The following is a 19,284-nucleotide window of genomic DNA, read 5'->3' as shown; positions in this document are numbered from 1 at the left end:
CCGTCTTTTCCGCGTAATTATCTTGCTTAAACCAACTAACAAAAAAAAAGGAGGGGACATTGAGTCAATAAGGCGATTACTATGATAGTGGCTATTGTTGAGAACGCGTCCAATTTGAAGGGATCGTTAATTATACCCTAATAGTTCTTTGCGTCATAGTTAAGCTCAGTTCAGATCTATAAATTTCAATTAATCAACATCTGAAGTTCTAAATTAAAACGGATTTATCCACTGGCGACGCCAGGGAGTGGGCTGATAGGTTATACATAGCTTTCAGACAAGGAGGATTGATACAATTTTCAAAAGGATTCCAGGCTACTTGAAGTATACAAAATGCAGACTACTTTGTCCTACATCCCCCTTAATTTATGCCATATTTATTAGAAACACCCTGTATATTTTCTTGATATTATTATACTCACCGATTTTCTGTTTCATTGAAGAAAACTGGTTATCAAATTATCTCCATATAATTCCTTCACTACTTGAGTACTTGTACAAGAATTAGTTTTCCCGAATTTCTCTCAAACAACGATAATTTTATATGTTGCCACGTTAAAAATGAGTAATTAGAGGACAATTACGTTATATGATGATCCCTCTGTTATTAATTTTCACCATGAAATTAAATCCTCAGAGGGCTCATAAAATATCCTACCGAAATGTATAGCATTATACGTTCATTAACGACATTCCCTCCGGGCTAAGTTTCCTCTTCCAATTTTCGTGGTTCTATAGGACAATGAAGCTGCGCTTTCCTAATTTTATGGAAATTGGATCCTTTTATCTATTAGATTAGTAATTCACCCTTATAAAACTATATATATATAGAAGAACATAATTTTAGATAGGATTAAAGAAAATCAATGAGATCATAAAAGAGAACGCCATCCAGACTACTGAATTAATCTCTCAGGGGAAACTACACAACTTGCATAATAGAACAATCTTAAAGGGATAGTCTGCGCTAGAATATTCTCTAGTATGTCAGTTAAACTGTAGACAAGTTCTTTAACGAATTTTCACAAAAAAAAAACTTGAGTTATATTATTCTACCATATGCTGCAGCGTTCTAGACACTAGAGTATTCCGTGTCTCTTTATAAATAGAGAAACAGCCATTCAACGCATCTGCGTCCTAATTGGAGAGAGCAGGCTTTTCTGTAGAGATGAATCAATTTACCCCATAATACGAACGAAGTACGGACATAGGCCTATCATTCTTATTACCAGTACCAGTAATATTGTTATACGTGCGTATTGGCAACGCGAGTTGGTTATTACGTTGGTCTATAATGGAATAAAGGTGCAGTAAAGCGTACGAGTTCCCATAATATCTTAGAGTATTGTTTACTTCAACATTTCTTATCTTGTAGTTAAGTTGGTTAAACACAGCAAGCTGTGTTCATATACGAAATACGCGACTTGAATTTTAATGAAATTTGATGGCGGTTTGACTTACTAGAATTTAACAATGAATTTTGCACGTTTTCCAAAGCTTTAAATTTTTAGTGTTTACGTTTGCCAAGAGTACCGTTTAATATTCGTAATTTAAATATCTCATACACTTTGATTTAGAATTAGTTGAATTATAAAATAGAATTGGAAATTAATAAACAATTTTGAAATTAACTGCAAAACATTAAAATTATAGCGCGTGTCGTGAAATATAAAATCTTAACGCGACTAGACTAAACATTAAAATTCTATTCAACTCAATAATTGAAAAGCGTATACAGTAAATCCCTTCGAGGATTATTCAAGACGTGGGAGAAAATTAATGTTTTAGAGATCTTAAAGTCGCTCTCAAAATTCCCTTCCAAGCTAAGTACCATTTAAATTGGATCCTATTGGATGCAAACCCGGTCTTCTCCTTCCTATACTTCGCATACCCTTAAGGAAAAATTAAAGGGCTCCTTTCAAATTACACGGTAGGAAGCTCCGCAGGATGATAAAGGGTTCGAAAGGAAGAGAAGAGAGAGAAAAAAAATCTATTAGGATCGACCTATTGCTCCCCGTTTTCCTTTGGTAGGCAATGGTAGCTCATAGCATTTACTAACAAAAGTAAAGTCAATAGAAGTTAGCAAAGCTTGATAGACGAAGCGAACCGAAATGGAATAGAAAGTTTTGAAGGGAAAATTGAAAATAAAAGGCAACAATGTCTCAAAGGAAGGGTTGAATGAAATTTAATTTACCAATTTAAAAGACCTAGGCTTACTATCAGCCAAGAGAACTGCGCGTTGCCCGTTAACAACTTTTAAGGTAATCTACTTCGGAAACTGAAAGTACCCTAAACTGGGAGTGATTAATCCCATCTAAATAAAACACAGTTGGCCCCAGTCTTCGGCCGTCGCTCTGCGAAGACTATGATGAAAAATAATAGGTTCCCGTTTTGGAGAATGTGCTCAAGACAGTTTCTTTCGCCGGATAATAGATGGCGTAATATGTCAGCCAGTGCAAAGGAAGGGGTCAGAGTGATTCACCCCCATTCTCATTCCCTCCCTCCCCCAGAATGTTCTCGTTGGAAGGATACAGTGACCAACGTCGGCCAAGTTATCCATTACCTCGTTTAAAACAATGTCCGTCTTTTTTTCTTTTTTTTACCCAATTATTTCTCTTTTCCGACGTATGTTCCTATATTTCATTGTGATCAATATTGTTTTCGACTGAGTGTTTTAGGCGTTTAACTGGGAGTAAATCAAGAGAAGTACAATACTAAGTGATTCAACCGATTCACAGTTTTTCAAAAACGCAAAAAAAAAAAAAATATTGGAAGGAAGGTAAATATATTTTGCAATCCATCTTCCTATTTAGTCTGTACTAAGCCTTTGTTAGTGCCTCACCAGACGTCGCTTAACCTCTAATCTATGAGCTTCATCACTTCATGACAAGCTATCAGTAACCATTAACAAACTTATGGAACATACCTTATGAACTAATGGTGGTACCGAATAAAAGGAACCATGAATGCTTGAAACCAGTTGAGTAAACTGGTTTTAGAATGATAAAATAGGTGAAAGAATAAGTTTCTGACATTACGCCTAAAAGAACGCGAGTTTATTGGACCATTTTTAATACTTCATTCCTTAACCATCGCGCTGATTACACAATTACTGTCGAACGACGTTGATTCTCCTTTGGCTACGGATGTTCAGGCTTAATACAACACCGAGATGAACAGGAAACCATCGCGCCTGGTTCTCGAACAAGGCCTCGATGTTAAGGCTTAATATACCCGGAACTTGTATTATCATCTTGTATACTAAACCAGCCTTTCGGCGAATGTTAAAACCGCCTAAAAGACGCGTCACCATTTCCTAGTTAATTACAATAAACATGACATCATTACATATTTTAACACCGTCTAATAATACAGAGAATGCGTCAGGCCTCGTCTTGAAAACGCGGGCGCATACCGATTCATTTGAAAGTCAATATCGAGAGAGAAAATCTCCGAGATAAAAGCACGAATACAAACAGCCCAAAGGCTTAATTTCCACCATATTAAATATTAATTTATTCAATTCTACCATGACTATGAAATTTGAACTAAAAAAATAAGGTTATAAAATTAAGAGAATACTACAACTGAAATAACCGCATTGTAAGAAACGAAAACTATGAAAATTTTTTAAACTAGGTTACGAATATTTAGTTCAATATTCATACAAGAAATGAATAAGTTCACGAAATTATTTCGTATGAAAGCCCCAACGGCGGAATAAGTTCGAGAAACCCAAAAGCCTATCAATTATTAATTATTGACATCGAACGAATTCTAATCCATGAGACCAAAATTCAATTACCAAACAAGGGATAACAAGGATAAATAATAGGATACTTGAATCGTAAAATCAACATTAAAATTAAAAAACCACAAAAATATTTCATTCAAATTTTTAGTTGTCTATCATCATACTTATGGGTCATATTCTTCGATATTTAAAGCGTGAATAGCGCCGCCAGATGTCACTATGGCCGTAACGCAAGCTTTGGCGGGATATTTCAAACGCGTAATTAATGGATAATTAACTATAATAGTTAGTGGAAAAGGGGAGATACCGAACAAGAAAAGAAAAAACTTGGAAGCCATTTTGATGGCGAATGTTACGCGGTAAAATTAACCCCTTCTGTTTCGTAATACCTCGAAGATAGGCTTAAAACCCAACGCGCCTTCCTTAAGGCTTCAGAAATCCTCGCAAGACGCAAAGTCAACAGAAACTAAATAGAATATTGGAAAGATGGAGCGAGGTAGGTGGAAGACAGGCAACGTCAGCTCCATCTGTCCGCCTTGTTGAGACTAGGCCCATTATAAAGCCCAAATTACCGGAAGATGTATATAGGACTAAAGACCTACCGGCTGAATTTAATATTTATCCCACAAGGCACGGAACGCACCCACCATTCATTCATTCCACCCATTTCCTCCCTATTCTCCTTTAGTCCATTCAATTGAAACCAAAAGCCATCTCGTTTTCCCCTTTCACACGGCTTTCAACATAAAAAACTATACCCTGATTCAAGGCTGGTAGTAACGTGAACGTACTTTAAGTCGAAAAGGCCTAAACCTCACACACAGAATAGACGACACCTTTCTCTAATTTCCACGATCGGAAAACGAGGACTAAGCTTGCAAAAGACAAATTATCTCGTTTTATTTAATTAGAAGACGTCAAATGGTAAAACGGATTTTAAACAGGAATTTACTTCATTCTTTCAATATTGTTCAACCAGGGATAGATTTAATTTTAGAAGTAGGAATGGAGAACAGAGTAATGTGGGCGCGCGTCAAAGTTCCGGACCCCCTTCCCCGGGACGGAGGGGTACGAAAGAAGAGGCGGGTCATAGCGACTGAGGTAAAAAGGAATTACGTAGTTTTTGCCGTCCCCGTCAGCAACGTCATCAAAAAGTGGGCCAATAAGATAATTTAAACTTATCGTTACGTGTTGGATGGAGGGGCTCTATACTGAGCTACGAGTCGGACTGAAGTAAATACTAACCGCTCTCCATTCCTACTTCGAAAATTAAATCTATCCGTGATATTAAATAGTTTTTGAAGCTGAAACAATAAATATCTTAAACTTTCTTCAAAAATAAATTATTTTAACATTTAAATTCATCAAAATTGACGACTCATTTGCTTGAAATATGTATTCATTAGGATTATATATCTTACGCTTGCATTAAAATATTCTAGGCTTAATAGACTACATTCATGATGTTAGGATTTAAATCATAGGATTTTGCGAAGCGCCCCGCATTACGTATTCATCCACAGGGAATTGTGGGATAGAGTAACTTCCTTACGAAATGTTTGGACTAGCGGCTTTTACCAAAATGGAAATGAATGTCTTAAAAGTCTAATGTTGCCTTACATATTAAAATATTGAGGATTTGGAAAGGGCTCAAGTTGAAATGAGTAAATGACTACCTGATGACGTTTGACCCGCGACAGCTGTTGAAGGGGGTGGTATTAAGAAACATCGAAATATACGCAAACATATTTCGCGATATTACTTTGTGTATATGGTTGAAAATCCGCTAAATTCTAGACCTAGTAACAGGATGCTTATAAATTTGGTCGACATTTCTGCAAATGTACTAAAGCAGGTTTTCCCGAAGGGTTGAGATTCATAATCGTGTAAATTATTAAATTCAATTTGGAAGGGTTTCAGTAATGTTACAAGGTTTCAGCTTTTAATAAAGTAAGTGTTCTAGACAAGATAGGGACTTGATAAGTTAAAATTAAAACCAATAACTTGGTGTGTAGTATGAAGTAGACAAGAACCCATATACGACTTGAGAACGACTGTTGGCCGAAATAATGATTCATAGCAACTGATCTTTGTTATATAACTGTTACACAGTTTCTACTTATTCCTTAAATGTCGACGCTTATTATGCCTATTTATTTATTTATTTCTCTATTTTGATAAATTGAGATCGTCCAAAAATATAGTCTTTATCGTTTCGAAATCCCACTTATATATATACTTTACATAATAAATGCCAAAAATACAGAACTTAAGAGGTACGCGTGCAATTTGAAATAAAAAGAAAGTTCTCTAGCATGGGCTAATTTTATGTATGGTTTTGAAATATTGTGTTGCAACTTGCAAGTACCATTAAACTTGTTGATTTCCGAAGTAATCGACTGGGAAACGGAAAAATCCGATTAGTGGACACTAACGACACGCACGCTTAGCGACAGATATACTCCTATATCATTGTGTCTTTGCTTTTTGAATAAAAAAAACTTGATTTACACCATAATGGTGTCAGAGTATTGGATAAGACACTTGGCATTGGTAGTCCACCAAATCTGTTTCTCAAACGTGAAATTTGTTTTTTACATTGAAACGAATTAAGTGTAAAGTTAGTTAAAATGCCAAAATGGGACGGTCTTTAAAGCGATTATCGGTTGGTAAGTTTTAGCGAAAACGCCAGGCTTTGATCATGGTATTGCATGATAATAATTGGGCCAAACAGGAAAATTTTGAAACATGTTGCGCAAAACAAATCGATAAAATTAATATAAGCGAAAACGATTATGTTACTCAACATATAAAAAGACTCAGAAGGATCTAAGATAAATCACTCCGTGTCGGCGTATTTGTTAAGTCAACTGTTATAAATATACAGATGTTAAAGTCGTCGCGAGTTTAAATTCTCTTTAACAATTGAAGTCTAAGTAATAATCTAACGTATCTAATCACTAACTGTTAGAAATGACTCTGTGCTCGTCGCATTTATTTAAAATATGGCCATTAATAAACCCCTTAAATTACACGCTGACTAATGAAAACGCCGTTTTCAAATATCGGTAAGTTTGGAAATGCATATGACCAAGCAAACCTCAAAATTCTCGAAAAATATTTAGAAATTTATCAATGAAATGCTAAAAGTTTCACCTTAAATTTTCAACATAAATGACAAATATTTTAGATACCAGCAATTTGATAAATATTTTCAAGTGTTTGATAAAATTGCTTGGTAAGCAACAAAATATACACAATAGTTGATGCGTTTTATTAACGCGTATAAACTTAACTGTTTCAATTAAGGGTTTCTGACGAAACTAATGTCAATATGCTAGTGGACCATGTTAGTACTTTACAGTCTCAACAAAGATCAGACGAGACATACTGCAGTTTAATCAGTGTAAATCTTTATATACATTTATACGATTCATATGTCTCGGCTGAACACGATGGGTCTTTCTGAAAGGCTTATCAGAAATTATGCGGGATGTGCTTCGGGTAATTTTGAATCGAAAATGTTCCGTAATATTTTGCGGTCCAGGCCATGTTTTCAAGTTATAATTGGAATGTTTTACGGAACTAAATTAGCACATAGTTTTTGAGTTTCTTAGTTAAATTTAAAGGCTCATCTGTAAAACACCCATATCCGGCTAAATGTCTAAGAACATTTTCGACTCGAAATCACCCAAAGAACATAGCCCTTTATTTCAGACAGATCTTTCAGACACACACTATATGTTAGACTTGGTAATTAAGGTTTGTTACATTTCAGTTCTTTTCTTTCGCAAATGAAAAACATACGCATTACAAACGCAACGTTGAAGAAATGGAATTTGTTAGGCGAATCTTTAATTTTGAATGGTATGTAAAATAATGTATTACGAAATATTTCAATAAACGTCAAAACCGAAATTTCTTCTAGTATAAGAAAAAACATAATTGTTTTGCGAACAAACGCCCATAAATTCAAGTTGGTAAGTAGGAAAATCTTAGTTTTAAAGTATTCGGTGGCTCGTGCACAGTTTTGAGACTTAAATTCAAAATCTTTCTTACTAAGATTCACGCGTCACAAATGCTCCGGCCAGATAAATCGTTTTATAGTTCTAATGACAAATTTACTTCTTTGGTGAAGATTTAAAGACACGATAGATGCCTTGAAAAGGCTCTTGCCAAAGGCTGCATAGATTTAGAATACGTATATTTTTAAAGAAGCAAGATTGAATAACAGCGGACGTCATAGTCATGACCATGAGCTAACTAATAATATTACTGCTATTCAAACCCTCCTAATTAATTATTATATATTACTAATCTGATCACTGGGTAGCAGCAAAAGACTCAAGAAACTGTTCTTATTCCCTTGAATCCGTTCTTGGTATAATTAAATGTTTATTTTCCATTAACAGACATTTTATGTTTTTGATTTTGATTTTAGAGTCGTCTCTTAGAAGGTCGATATCATTTGGTGATGGCTCCGCTCCCTCTAAACACGTACTTTAACAACGTAAATATTACTGCCCGTGGGTTGTGGAAATTTTCTGACTCGTTTATCATGTCCAGGCCAATACCCGTTCTGACTAAATCATTCACCTTTTTAAACATTGATTTAGTCGTAAGTACAACAAACGTAATCTTCAAGAGCTTTGGAACTAATTTCTTCAATTTTGCAGACAATAATTTTCCTCTTCCTGAGCATCGTCGTAACATCGATTCTATTAACGCGAAACGAGTCAATTACTTCTATAGACGTTACGCGTCGGAAGAGTACCATTTACAAGTTTTTTGCAACTCTTTGGAACGTCGCTTTCCTCATCTTACTAGAACGTACCTAATATTCAAAATAATTCTAAAAGTAGACCTACAGTGTGGCTAAATTAAAAATTCCAAATATATCGCGTAGCTTATCCAGTCATCCCTAGAACCATGTCCTCGAAATTCATATTGATATCGTGGCTGACTGGATTGACATTGTTTCTCATTGAGATGGGATGTCACTTACGATCAGAATTTTGCGAAACAAACTATATTTTCCTGAACACCATTGACGACCTTGCTAATTACAACGTCACCCCTAACTTTGTACGCGCCGAACACTTGCGTGATCACATAAAGGATCCGACACGAGATGTAAGTGCCGATTTGACACAGGGATTTATAGTTTTTAATGAGACAGTGCAAAAGTAACCACGCAAAACAAGAAAAAAATAGAAGGGACAATGGTAATCTTTATCTCACCGATGAAGCTTCGAGATGAGGTCGGGTATACTCATAGATATATTAAAAGGGTAGATACACAATTCAATGGGAGGTCGACGCGGAAGGGGCAACGAGCAGACAGCCGCTATTCTCTGGGGGTAGCCGTATAAAACGCCATCTATCGGGGACAAATTGCGGCCAAAATTGGAACTATCATAAGGAGTAGTGGCACTCTATGTTAACTCCCTATAGGGCATAATAAGTCAAACCCTCGGAGATGCCATTACTCCATTTTATACGAGCTAAGAGCGGAAAAACGTATTTTATAAATTTTACACCTGTAAAATCTTTTAAAAAACACTTGGAACTTGTATTTCTACTTACTTTCGAGGAAATACCACCGTTTTCTGAAGGTAAGAGTCTTTTTTTATACATTTATTAGTAATAAAAACATTAAGGCGAGCTAAGCCTTGGTCTTGTAAAACACGGCAGATTAGCGTCGTCTATTATCAGATTCAGGGTCAGCTTTTCGTGTGTAACGTACCCGTATGCTTTTTGGCAGTATTTGTGCCACCCGATAACATCGAAATCTTGATGATAGTGAAAGACAACCAATTCATCAATGATACCTTGCTTCCAAAATTATCCACTAAATATTTCATTAGTCTCCTACCTCATTTTGCCATAGAAATGTTCAAAAAGCCTAAAAAATAAATTTTCCAAGTCACGAAAGTACAGCCTCTTTCACTCTATGTGCAAATCTACATTATGGCCATGACCAAGGCTTAGCTCGCCTTAATGTTTTTATTACTAATAAATGTATAAAAAAGACTCTTACCTTCAGAAAACGGTGGTATTTCCTCGAAAGTAAGTAGAAATACAAGTTCCAAGTGTTTTTTAAAAGATTTTACAGGTGTAAAATTTATAAAATACGTTTTTCCGCTCTTAGCTCGTATAAAATGGAGTAATGGCATCTCCGAGGGTTTGACTTATTATGCCCTATAGGGAGTTAACATAGAGTGCCACTACTCCTTATGATAGTTCCAATTTTGGCCGCTAATTTGTCCCCGATAGATGGCGTTTTATACGGCTACCCCCAGAAAATAGCGGCTGTCTGCTCGTTGCCCCTTCCGCGTTTTTTCGTTAAGCCTAAGCCAGCGAAGTGGATCTAGACCCTTTATAGTTTTACTATATCTATGGGTATACTCGAGTAAATTTACTCACAAAGCTTGAGACATGATAAAAGATTGCGACAGGTCACTTCTGCTTCTATGTTTTCTTGCTCAAATTGACTGCAGTTCTGTGGTATATATTACAGAATGAAAGGGATAGAAGAATCTTAAAATGGTTGGACAACGATTCGAGAACTTGGAAGACTAAAGACATTTTCTGGCTCTACATTAACGGCAATTTACTTCACAAGTTGTGGACAGCGGAAAGGCCAAATGCACTAATCGCGAGTGGCCTCAAAGTTTATAAGGCGTTACTTTACAAAAACAAAGTCCGCAATAATGACGTATTAAAGATCAAGGATATGAGTTTCTATTCGTCAAAAATTCGCTCGGAATATTTGTATTACGGAATACCTAACTCGATCGCGAAAGAGGACAAGATTTTCAGCGAATATATCACACTGGCGTAAGATTAACTCATTTCTTAACCTTTCAGTGTCTGCGAGAATGGAATCTCGAATGTTTTCTTCATTTTCTAGATTTCAAATATTATTGGAAACTGAGGCTTTGGCTTACCTAGAAATAGCATCCAAAAGACTAGAGGAAAAATTAAAATGGATAAAACCACCAAAAATCCTTGAGTCCCTGAATTTTGTGGCTTTGGAATCCCCCGTTAAGATGTTCATTTACGGAATGGTCCTTTCAGTAGGAGTGCTCCTTTTTGAACTAATAACAAAACTCGCGCCTTTGAATGATAATTCGAAAAAGATACCTATCAAAACGCACACCCTAACACTGGATCCTTAATTGCAAAATACTCCGAAACAACTTGGCACGCGTTTAGAAAGTCAAGCGAGGTATTTAACTAAGTTTCGTCCATATCACTTACTCTCAATTATAAAACTAAATATTAACGTAAGCTTTTTGTAACTGTCGAGGATTCATTTATTATCGCGAACTTTTTGTTACTTGTATAAACTCACTGTATTTATGATGAAGTTAGGAGTGCATAAATTAAAATAAAACTATACACTCAATTAAAGTGTCGTTTTCAATAATTTCAATACTATATATTACGCAGAAAAATCTATATTTCGTGTAGTAAAAGAAAGAAAAAAAAAAAAAATCACCCACCAAAAAACTCTAAAATGTAACATCTGATATGAAATATTTTTTCTTTCCTGGAAGAAGCCAAAGTTCGGAAAGAGAAAAGTATTTTTTAATAGACGTTCTATGAGAGAGTTTTTATATAGATTTAATGATATAAAGCGGAAAGGGGTTCCTACATTTGGACTTTCTCGATCCCGAAGAACATTTTTCCCTCTCTTTTACCGATTTCTTTGCTCCAAGCATGGTGGAACTACACTAGGAGTTACGAACTTCACGAGAATATATAGTCAATATAACCTCCTCTTTAAATCAACCCCCAACTTCTTGGATTAGTTACTCCATGTCTGAGGGCCAAGGGAAGAATAATCACTAGCTAAGCCTAATTCTAGTAGCGGCTGCTGTTGGGGACATTTAATGGCTTCGTAGAAGAGTCGACAGCAAATACATTTTCCCAACTATTTCTACCAAGGAATTAAAGATTACATTAGGACCATCCTTCTCCCTTCGAACCTACAGGGATAAAGAATCGTTCTGCAGAGATTGGATTACTTCAAAAAGAATCAAAATAACCCAAGGATTATATCTTTAGTAGTTAAGGAATAGATTTCTCTGGGCTAGAAGAGCTTATGCAGTAGTTCATGGTAATTTGGAGATGTTTACTATTGCTCGCATCTTTAAGGACTTAGCTCAGATTGCGTGGTTTTCATCAGTGTTTTTAACGCGGTTGCAAGAGGAACCGAGTCAGAATATAATAATTTGGGTCTCAATAAAGAATAAGTAGACGCTGACATTCAATTAAAAGCGAAATAGTCTGGAATTAGAAGCCCTATTTGAATTCATAAAGGAAAACCTAAAAATGAGTAGGAATTACGCTTGAGAAGGCAACATGTAAAGGTCAGTGATGGTAGACAAAGAATGAATGGTTTTAATTCCACTCTTCATAAAATGGTTTCTCGACAGAGCCACCTACTGATAAATGTTGCCCGAGGAAAGTATGTTTTAAATTATTAATTCATCCCTCGTTTGAAGCAAAATAAAGATTGTATAGAAGTTCTAGAACGTGATTAAAGATGTTTTTGAAGCTTAGTTGCAACATGCTCTAGGGGAATTAAGCATCTAAATATAGAGTTCTTACAAAAACGGGTTTCGCTTTCATTAAACTTGTTTACCACGTTTTGGAGTCCCATTTCTTGGAAATAACAATCTTTGATATATAAAGGCATACGTCCCAAGACACGTCGTAATATACTTAGCTAAAATTTTTAACAATTTATTTTTTTTTTCAGCGGATTACAACAAACTAAACAATTTGGACTTTACAGGATTGTGTAGAGTATAGAGAAAAAGATGTTTTTCGTCGACTTTATCGCAAATTACTAATTAGCTGCAACATATTTAAGATTTTATGAAAATAACTGAAACAATTGGTTCAGGAAGTCAAGTCAAGAGTCTTCGAAAATAATTGATGATTAATGGGAAATATTTGACTAGTGTTGTTGACGCTTTTATTTAATCGTTTATAAATAAATAGGTCCGACGAATATTTGTCCCTTTATAAACATACCGAATTATAGTAAAGTACGGAAAATTGGAAACAGTGCTAAGCAATTGTCAGGTAAATATGTCTTTTAATAATTAACTCTCATTTTGAAATGAAAGCAACTGGGCCTGACGCTTAATAATAAGACAACATCCGTGCCTTTAGGGGCTAAAATTTCATAACTTTGTTGAGAAAGTAGAGAGACAAAAGTCTCCCATGACCCAGCTAGCCCAGAGTCGCGAGAGCAGGTTGTCCAATCTCCAAAATTACCTACAGATTTTTACGACAGTTTCGCGATTTTATTGTTGAAATGTAAGTGAGCTGAAAGGTTGAGGTGAAAAGGCAAGGCACTAGATATCAACCCCTCTTTCTCCAGGCTCTGGCTCTTTCAAGCTCTAAGGAGAGAGAGAGAAAGAAAGAAAAGGTCAATTGGGCGACAAAAATAGTCTGTCCCAGCTGTTACGGAAAGCAAAAGAACAGAGAAGAATATTACTTTGGGACGACGTAAAATGTATTTATTGAGGATTCTGTTTTGTCTGTTGCCACCCATTTCATTTTTATACCTGTCGCCCCGAAAACGAAAGTGATTGTCGTCGTCCTCTTCTTAGTTTTTGAAATCGACGAAGAAATGATCGATTCGTTCACAAAAATAGAACTTGACGACCAGAGATGGATTCGAGAACCTATTGACCATGATTTAAGTGCACGCGGAGGCCCAACTCAGATATCTGATACGATGATACTCGAAATGAAAGCTAGGGCCTTTTGAGAACTGGGAAATAAATCCCCCCCCCCAAAAAAGGATCGAGAAATATTGAACTTTTCGGGGATCTGTAGACATATTTCAAAGAGAACCAACATAGTTTAGGGTTAGCTCGGAAAAAGCACTTAATATTCAGTTGGTTCAAAACTAACGCTCTTTCGATTATAAAGGAAAAACTCCTAGGATGCAGTACCCGTTTAAGATACATTTAGATCAACTGCTTATATTATTTACAAGCAAGGGTTATCTTCCCTTGTCACAAGTGCATTTAACTAAAAAAAATAAATCAAGAAGTTCGTCAGTTTAGCTGTAATAAAAGGAGCTCTGCAATTCCAAACTTGGACAATTATTTCAACTTCTCTCTGACACCTTTTATTAAAAGGACCAATGATAGGCCGGCCGTCCTCGCGTGTCAGACATCTCCAATGAACCGAAATAAATCACGACTTTAATTAAGCGAAAAAAAAAAAAGAGTAGAGTGGATTTCTCCTACAGGCAACTTGTCCGTCAAATTTATATTCGGACACGAAAATCGTTTCCGTACAAAGCAAGGCCTACGCACTCTCATAACTGAAGACACGTGTGAGTGCCTTGTCAGTGGTGATAAGCTTGAAGTTATCTAAGAAACGTTGCGATTTCGTAATTTCCACTCCTTCATAACAATCCCACAGCGCGACTCCTTGCTACAAATTTTGTTAAACTAAGAAATAGGTAATTTGCTAAATAATTAACTTTGAATTTATCTATTTCTGTAGCTGTGGCTGAGGAAGGAAAACGCCTTAGTCAAAACCATACTATATACCATATAGAATCTGAATGATATTGTAATTCAGATAAGGTTCAAAATGGGGTTTTGGTCAAATGGGTCAGCGGGAAGAGGTCAAAACGAACGGAAACGGAAATAAAACAGGACGGAAGAGACTGGGAAAGGAGAAGAGGAAGTGACGTCAACGCAACCCTGGGCCACACCGTCGTATATGCAGTTTTACATCCGTTTCAAGTTTTGGACAAAACCTGTAAACTTAAAAGGAGATTTTTTTGTACGCGTATGATGAAAGAAATTCGTTCTGTAAATACAGACTGAAATAGTTTAGACAGAAAAAAGTTTGTTGAACGAAGAAGATCCAAACACCCTTATCTTCGAACGACCAAAAAAGAAATCTGTTGAGATATTTGATTAAATCCTACTTGGTAAAGTTCGTTGACTCTTTTTAAACTGGTACGTGCTAAGAGTTGTTAATCGAACAAAAAGGGCTACCAGGTTTATAGTTATACGTATATTTCAAAAAACAAAACGTATAGCTAAAACTAACATTTACACACGTAACAAACATTGCGAAACATTAAAAAGAAGTTAGTAAACACTTTGAAACAAAACGAAAGCAAGATGATCAAAGACTCTTAAGCTCACCTATTCCCTAGACTATAAAAACCTGGGAAAACGGGACTCATCTTCTAAATGCAGCCTTTACAGGGAACGAGTAAAGTTTTTAACTTTCTTTTGTGTTTGTGTGTGGGGTTAACTTAAGTAAGAGCCGACATTGACAAACATACTGGTTGTAATTTAAAATCAATTTATTAATGATTACATTAAACGTTAAACTTTATACATTAGAAATGAACTGATCGTCGTCACACCGCGCGTAGGAATGCTGCCTGTTCTAGATTCTCTTATCTATATATATACAAATTTTGGCCTATTCTTTATTTTACGTTGTTACATAAAAAACTATTTCGACTACTTTTTTATGTACACAACAATATCCCCTTTTTTAAAGACCTAATCTATCGGGTGGTTTAATTCGTCGTCCGGAAGTTCGTCTGACTTGAGCGGAGTGATTCTCTTGAATGTCGTTATCGTTGGTAAGGATAGGTCCGGCAGGTGCTGAGGTTGCTGAGGTCGATGATTTAGATTTGGCTTTGGACGTTGCTTCAACAGGAATTGGAATGACGCTGGAGGTAGAAGGTTCTGGCTGCAAGGTTTGATCAGTCGACTCGAGGATGACTTGTTCAGTAGTTTGCCTTTGGGTCGTGCTTCCTGATTCGTTGATTGTGGGTTCCGGAAAATCTAAAGGATAGCTGTATGGTTCAGGCTCAGGATCAGTCTCCGGTCTATCGCTGTTCGATGAACGTCCTCGTAGCTGGTTTGAGTGCTTTCGCAATGTCCCGTTTTCAGAGTTGACCTCATACATCGTATTGCCCAGTCGTTTAGTAACTAGTGCTGGAAGCCATGTGGTTTTTCTTGATTGATTGTGAACGTTGGCATAGACTGCATCTCCTATATCGAACGATCGATGGTGCGGTTGCTTTTCATGTGACGTCTGAACTTCTTGTGCAGATAAATTTTTCGGATGAAGTAGGTCTAGTCTTGTTGTGATATTCCTCCCGAAAAGTAGTTCAGACGGTGACTTTCCAGAATTCAGTGGAGTGCGTCTATAGTTGATTAGGATTCGTGCCAAACGTTGTGCTAGGGTTCCTTTTCTGTAAGTGTCGAAGCCATGATTTAAGACGTTGATTTCTTCAGTTGTTAGTCCGGGGTTCTTTTTAAGTGACGTTTTGATTATTCTGACGCTCCTCTCCGCTTGTCCATTTGAAGCTGGATGGTATGGTGCGATCGTAAGATGTTTTATTCCATTTTGAGACGTGAATAATTTGAACTGTTCGCTTGTGAAAGACGTGGCGTTGTCGCTGACCAATGTCTTCATTATCCCGTATCTAGCAACGTGGTCTCTTAGTGCTGTGATTGAAGATTCAGATGATGTGTTATCCCTTATGTAGACTTCGATCCATTTGGTGTATGCGTCGACTATGATGAATAAGTATTTTCCGTCAAGAGGACCGGCATAGTCAATATGAGTTCTTTCCCAAGCTTGATTGGTGATTGGCCAAGGATTGTAGTTTCGTGGTGGCATGGCTGCGTTTTCGTTACACGTTTTGCAATTCCTTGCCATTTCTTCAATTTGCTGGTCGATTTTTGGCCACCACACGGTTGTGCGGGCTTTGTTTTTCATTCGAACGATGCCGTCATGTGTCGTGTGAAGTTCTTGCAATACTGCAGGCTGCAAACTTTTTGGAACGACAGCTCTCGATCCAGTTATGACTATATCGTGCGCAATGGATAGTTCGTCTTTTTTCTTGAAAAAGGGCGTTAATTCGGGCTCAATTTCTGATTTCGACGGCCATCCATGGAGTAAATATCCCATGACTGTCTGTAGAGTCGGGTCTTGAGATGTTGCTTTCATCATCGTGGTGGTGGTAATTGGTTGGTTGTTCAAATCTTCAAGTAGTAGCACGTATTCTTGAGGTTGAGATGTAGTGAAATCGTCGGTTATCAATGGTAAACGACTGATGGCGTCGGCGTTCGAGTTCAATATCCCTTTCTTGTATACGATCTTGTAATTGTGTGATGATAAGAGAAGTGCCCATCGTTGGAGTCTGGAGGCGGCCATCGGTGATATAGGTTTTTTTTTCTGATAAGATTGATACTAATGGTTGATGATCCGTGAGAAGAGTAAATGTCCGTCCGAGTAGATAATCTCTGAATTTGGACACTCCATAGACTAGTGCGAGGGCTTCTTTTTCTATCTGGGGATATTTCTTTTCCGCCGTGGTGAGGGTTCTCGATGAAAAAGCAATCGGTCTCTCTACGCCGTCGATTATGTGCGATATAACCGCTCCGATTCCAACAGGTGACGCGTCGCAGGCGAGTAGAACGTCCTTTGTTGTGTCAAAATGCGTTAGTACATTGGAGTTCTTAAGAGCGAGCTTGGCTGTCTTCATCACTCTTTCTTGATCTTCTCCCCAAGTCCATGCTACGGATTTCTTCAGAAGGTGGTACAATGGTGATAACAGCGTCGAATTATTCGGTATGAACTTCGAGTAATAATTGAATAATCCCAGGAACGAGCGTAGTTCGTCGACGTTCTTTGGGGACGGCGCTTCCATTATGGCCTTCAATTTTTCCTCTTGTGGGTGAAGTCCGTGTTGATCAAGTCTGTAGCCCAGAAAGTCCAATTCCGGTACCATGAACAAACATTTGTCCCTGCGTAAGCGTAGATTAGCGTTTTCTAGTGTTGTTAGTACTTGATCTATTCTTTTTAGGCAGTCTTGGTCGTCTCTTCCACCGATGAGTGTGTCGTCCTGGAATGGACAAACACCATCATGTTTGGCAAGTAATATTTCCATTTGCTTCTGGAATATAGCGCTGGCTGATGAAACTCCGAAAGGTAGGCGGTTGTAGGCGTATAATCCTTTCGGCGTGTTGACGACCACCAGTTTCTTTGATTCTTCATCCAGGGCTAACTGGTTGTATGCGTCGCGCATATCTAGTCTTGCGAAAACTTTGCATCCTGCCATTTTGGCAAAGACATCTTCAGCCTTGGGTAATGGATAAACTTCCGTATCGATCATTAGGTTCGCTGTGATCTTGTAGTCGCCGCATATTCGCACTGTTTTATTAGGTTTCAGTACTGGTACTATTGGTGTGGCGAAGTTGGAATGAGGAATTGGTTCAATGATCCCCATTTTCTCCAGTCTATCCAGTTCCTCGTTGACCTTGTCCTTCAGCGCGTATGGTACGCTTCTGGCTTTGTAGAACTTGGGTGTGATTCCGGCTTTAGTGTGTAGATGTACCTTGACGTCTTTCAGACAACCCATAGTGTCTGAGAATAGCTTCTTGTGTTTGTCCAGGATTGCCGTTACTTCAGGATTATTTCTATTAATATGGTTGACGTGGAGAGCTTGAAATGCAGGGTCTTCAATTCGTAGTGAAGAGTAAATCCATGCTCGACCGCAAATAGTGGGTCTGTTGTCACTGGCAATTAATAGTGATAGCATCGCTGATCGTCCGGAAAAGTTGACGTGGACTGTGGTTTGTCCAAGGATGGTTACAGGGTCCCCGTTATAGGCGATAAGCGTTCTTTCCGTGAAAGGTTGTATGTCTTCCGTTGTAGATATGGTTTTGAATTTGTCCATAGGCATAATGGAATATGCGGATCCGGTATCGTATTCCATATGCGTGGTTTGGCCATTGATTTCGCATACGATGATCGTTGGTTTCGGAGGTTTTTTGTGTTTCGAGCAGGCTCCATCGGTTTTCAGGTGGAAGACTTCGTATCCATGGTGTTCCTGATGGTTTTGGCCGGTCTCTGTCGATAATTGCATTGGTTCTTCCGAGGTGATCAAATTCGTGTGGTGACGTTGTTGTCTGGAAAACGTTCTCTCGGCGAGGCATGCTCTGGCGATGTGGCCTTTTTTGTTGCACTTTAAACACGTAGCGTTGAGGTATGGACAACTTGACGGTATGTGGTTGGAGTCCTTGCAACGAATACAGCTACGTTGACGTGTATAATCCGGTTTCCTTGCTGGTGGATTGAACGTGGGGTTTTGAGATTTTGCTTGAGACGATTTAGCGTGAGATCTGGGTCTACGGTTGTGTATTGCGTTGACTACTGTTGAGCTGGCGTTAGGGCCTTGCTTCAATTCTCTGGAGTTTCGGGCAGCGGTTTCCATGGCGACTGCCGTGGATGTTGCTATTTCCAGGGTTATGTCCTTTATAGTAATCAGTCGCTCGTAGATTTGTTGGTTATTTATTCCAAATATCAACCGATCACGTATCATTGTTTCCAGGTCTTTAAAGTTACAAAACTCACTCATCTTTCGTAGCTCTGTGAGGTACGTGGCAATGGTTTCTCCGGGATGACGTGATCTGCTGTAGAATTTTTCCCTCTCTGCGATTTCAGTC

At 37.6% G+C, this 19,284-nt stretch overlaps 2 protein-coding genes across 5 annotated transcripts in view; one reads left to right on the top strand and one right to left on the bottom strand.

Annotated features, from left to right (window-relative positions):
* LOC149609917 (homer protein homolog 2-like) overlaps positions 1 to 19,284 on the bottom strand; it is a 179,632-nt gene that overhangs the window by 28,385 nt on the left and 131,963 nt on the right. The window lies entirely within an intron of this gene.
* LOC149609919 (uncharacterized) lies at positions 10,220 to 11,170 on the top strand. The gene is made up of 2 exons (XM_089859960.1): positions 10,220 to 10,594; positions 10,668 to 11,170. The coding sequence occupies exons 1-2, from the start codon at positions 10,491 to 10,493 to the stop codon at positions 10,933 to 10,935; spliced, it is 372 nt and encodes a 123-aa protein (XP_089716086.1). The 5' UTR covers positions 10,220 to 10,490; the 3' UTR covers positions 10,936 to 11,170.

Source organism: Phalangium opilio, unplaced genomic scaffold (genome assembly GCF_054372755.1).
Source record: "Phalangium opilio isolate 3A_F unplaced genomic scaffold, DU_Popi_V2 ptg000344l_1, whole genome shotgun sequence".
Classification (NCBI taxonomy): Eukaryota; Metazoa; Arthropoda; class Arachnida; order Opiliones; family Phalangiidae; genus Phalangium; species Phalangium opilio.
The sequence above is the reverse complement of the archived record's forward strand: the minus strand, read 5'-3'. Positions and strand labels throughout refer to the sequence as shown.

Bases quoted from the DNA above. Each gene is read 5' to 3' on its own strand.
- LOC149609919 (XM_089859960.1), top strand. From the start codon at position 10,491: ATGAGTTTCTATTCGTCAAAAATTCGCTCGGAATATTTGTATTACGGA. The intron at 10,595-10,667 runs GTAAGATTAACT...TTCATTTTCTAG, and splicing joins AGCGAATATATCACACTGGC to ATTTCAAATATTATTGGAAA.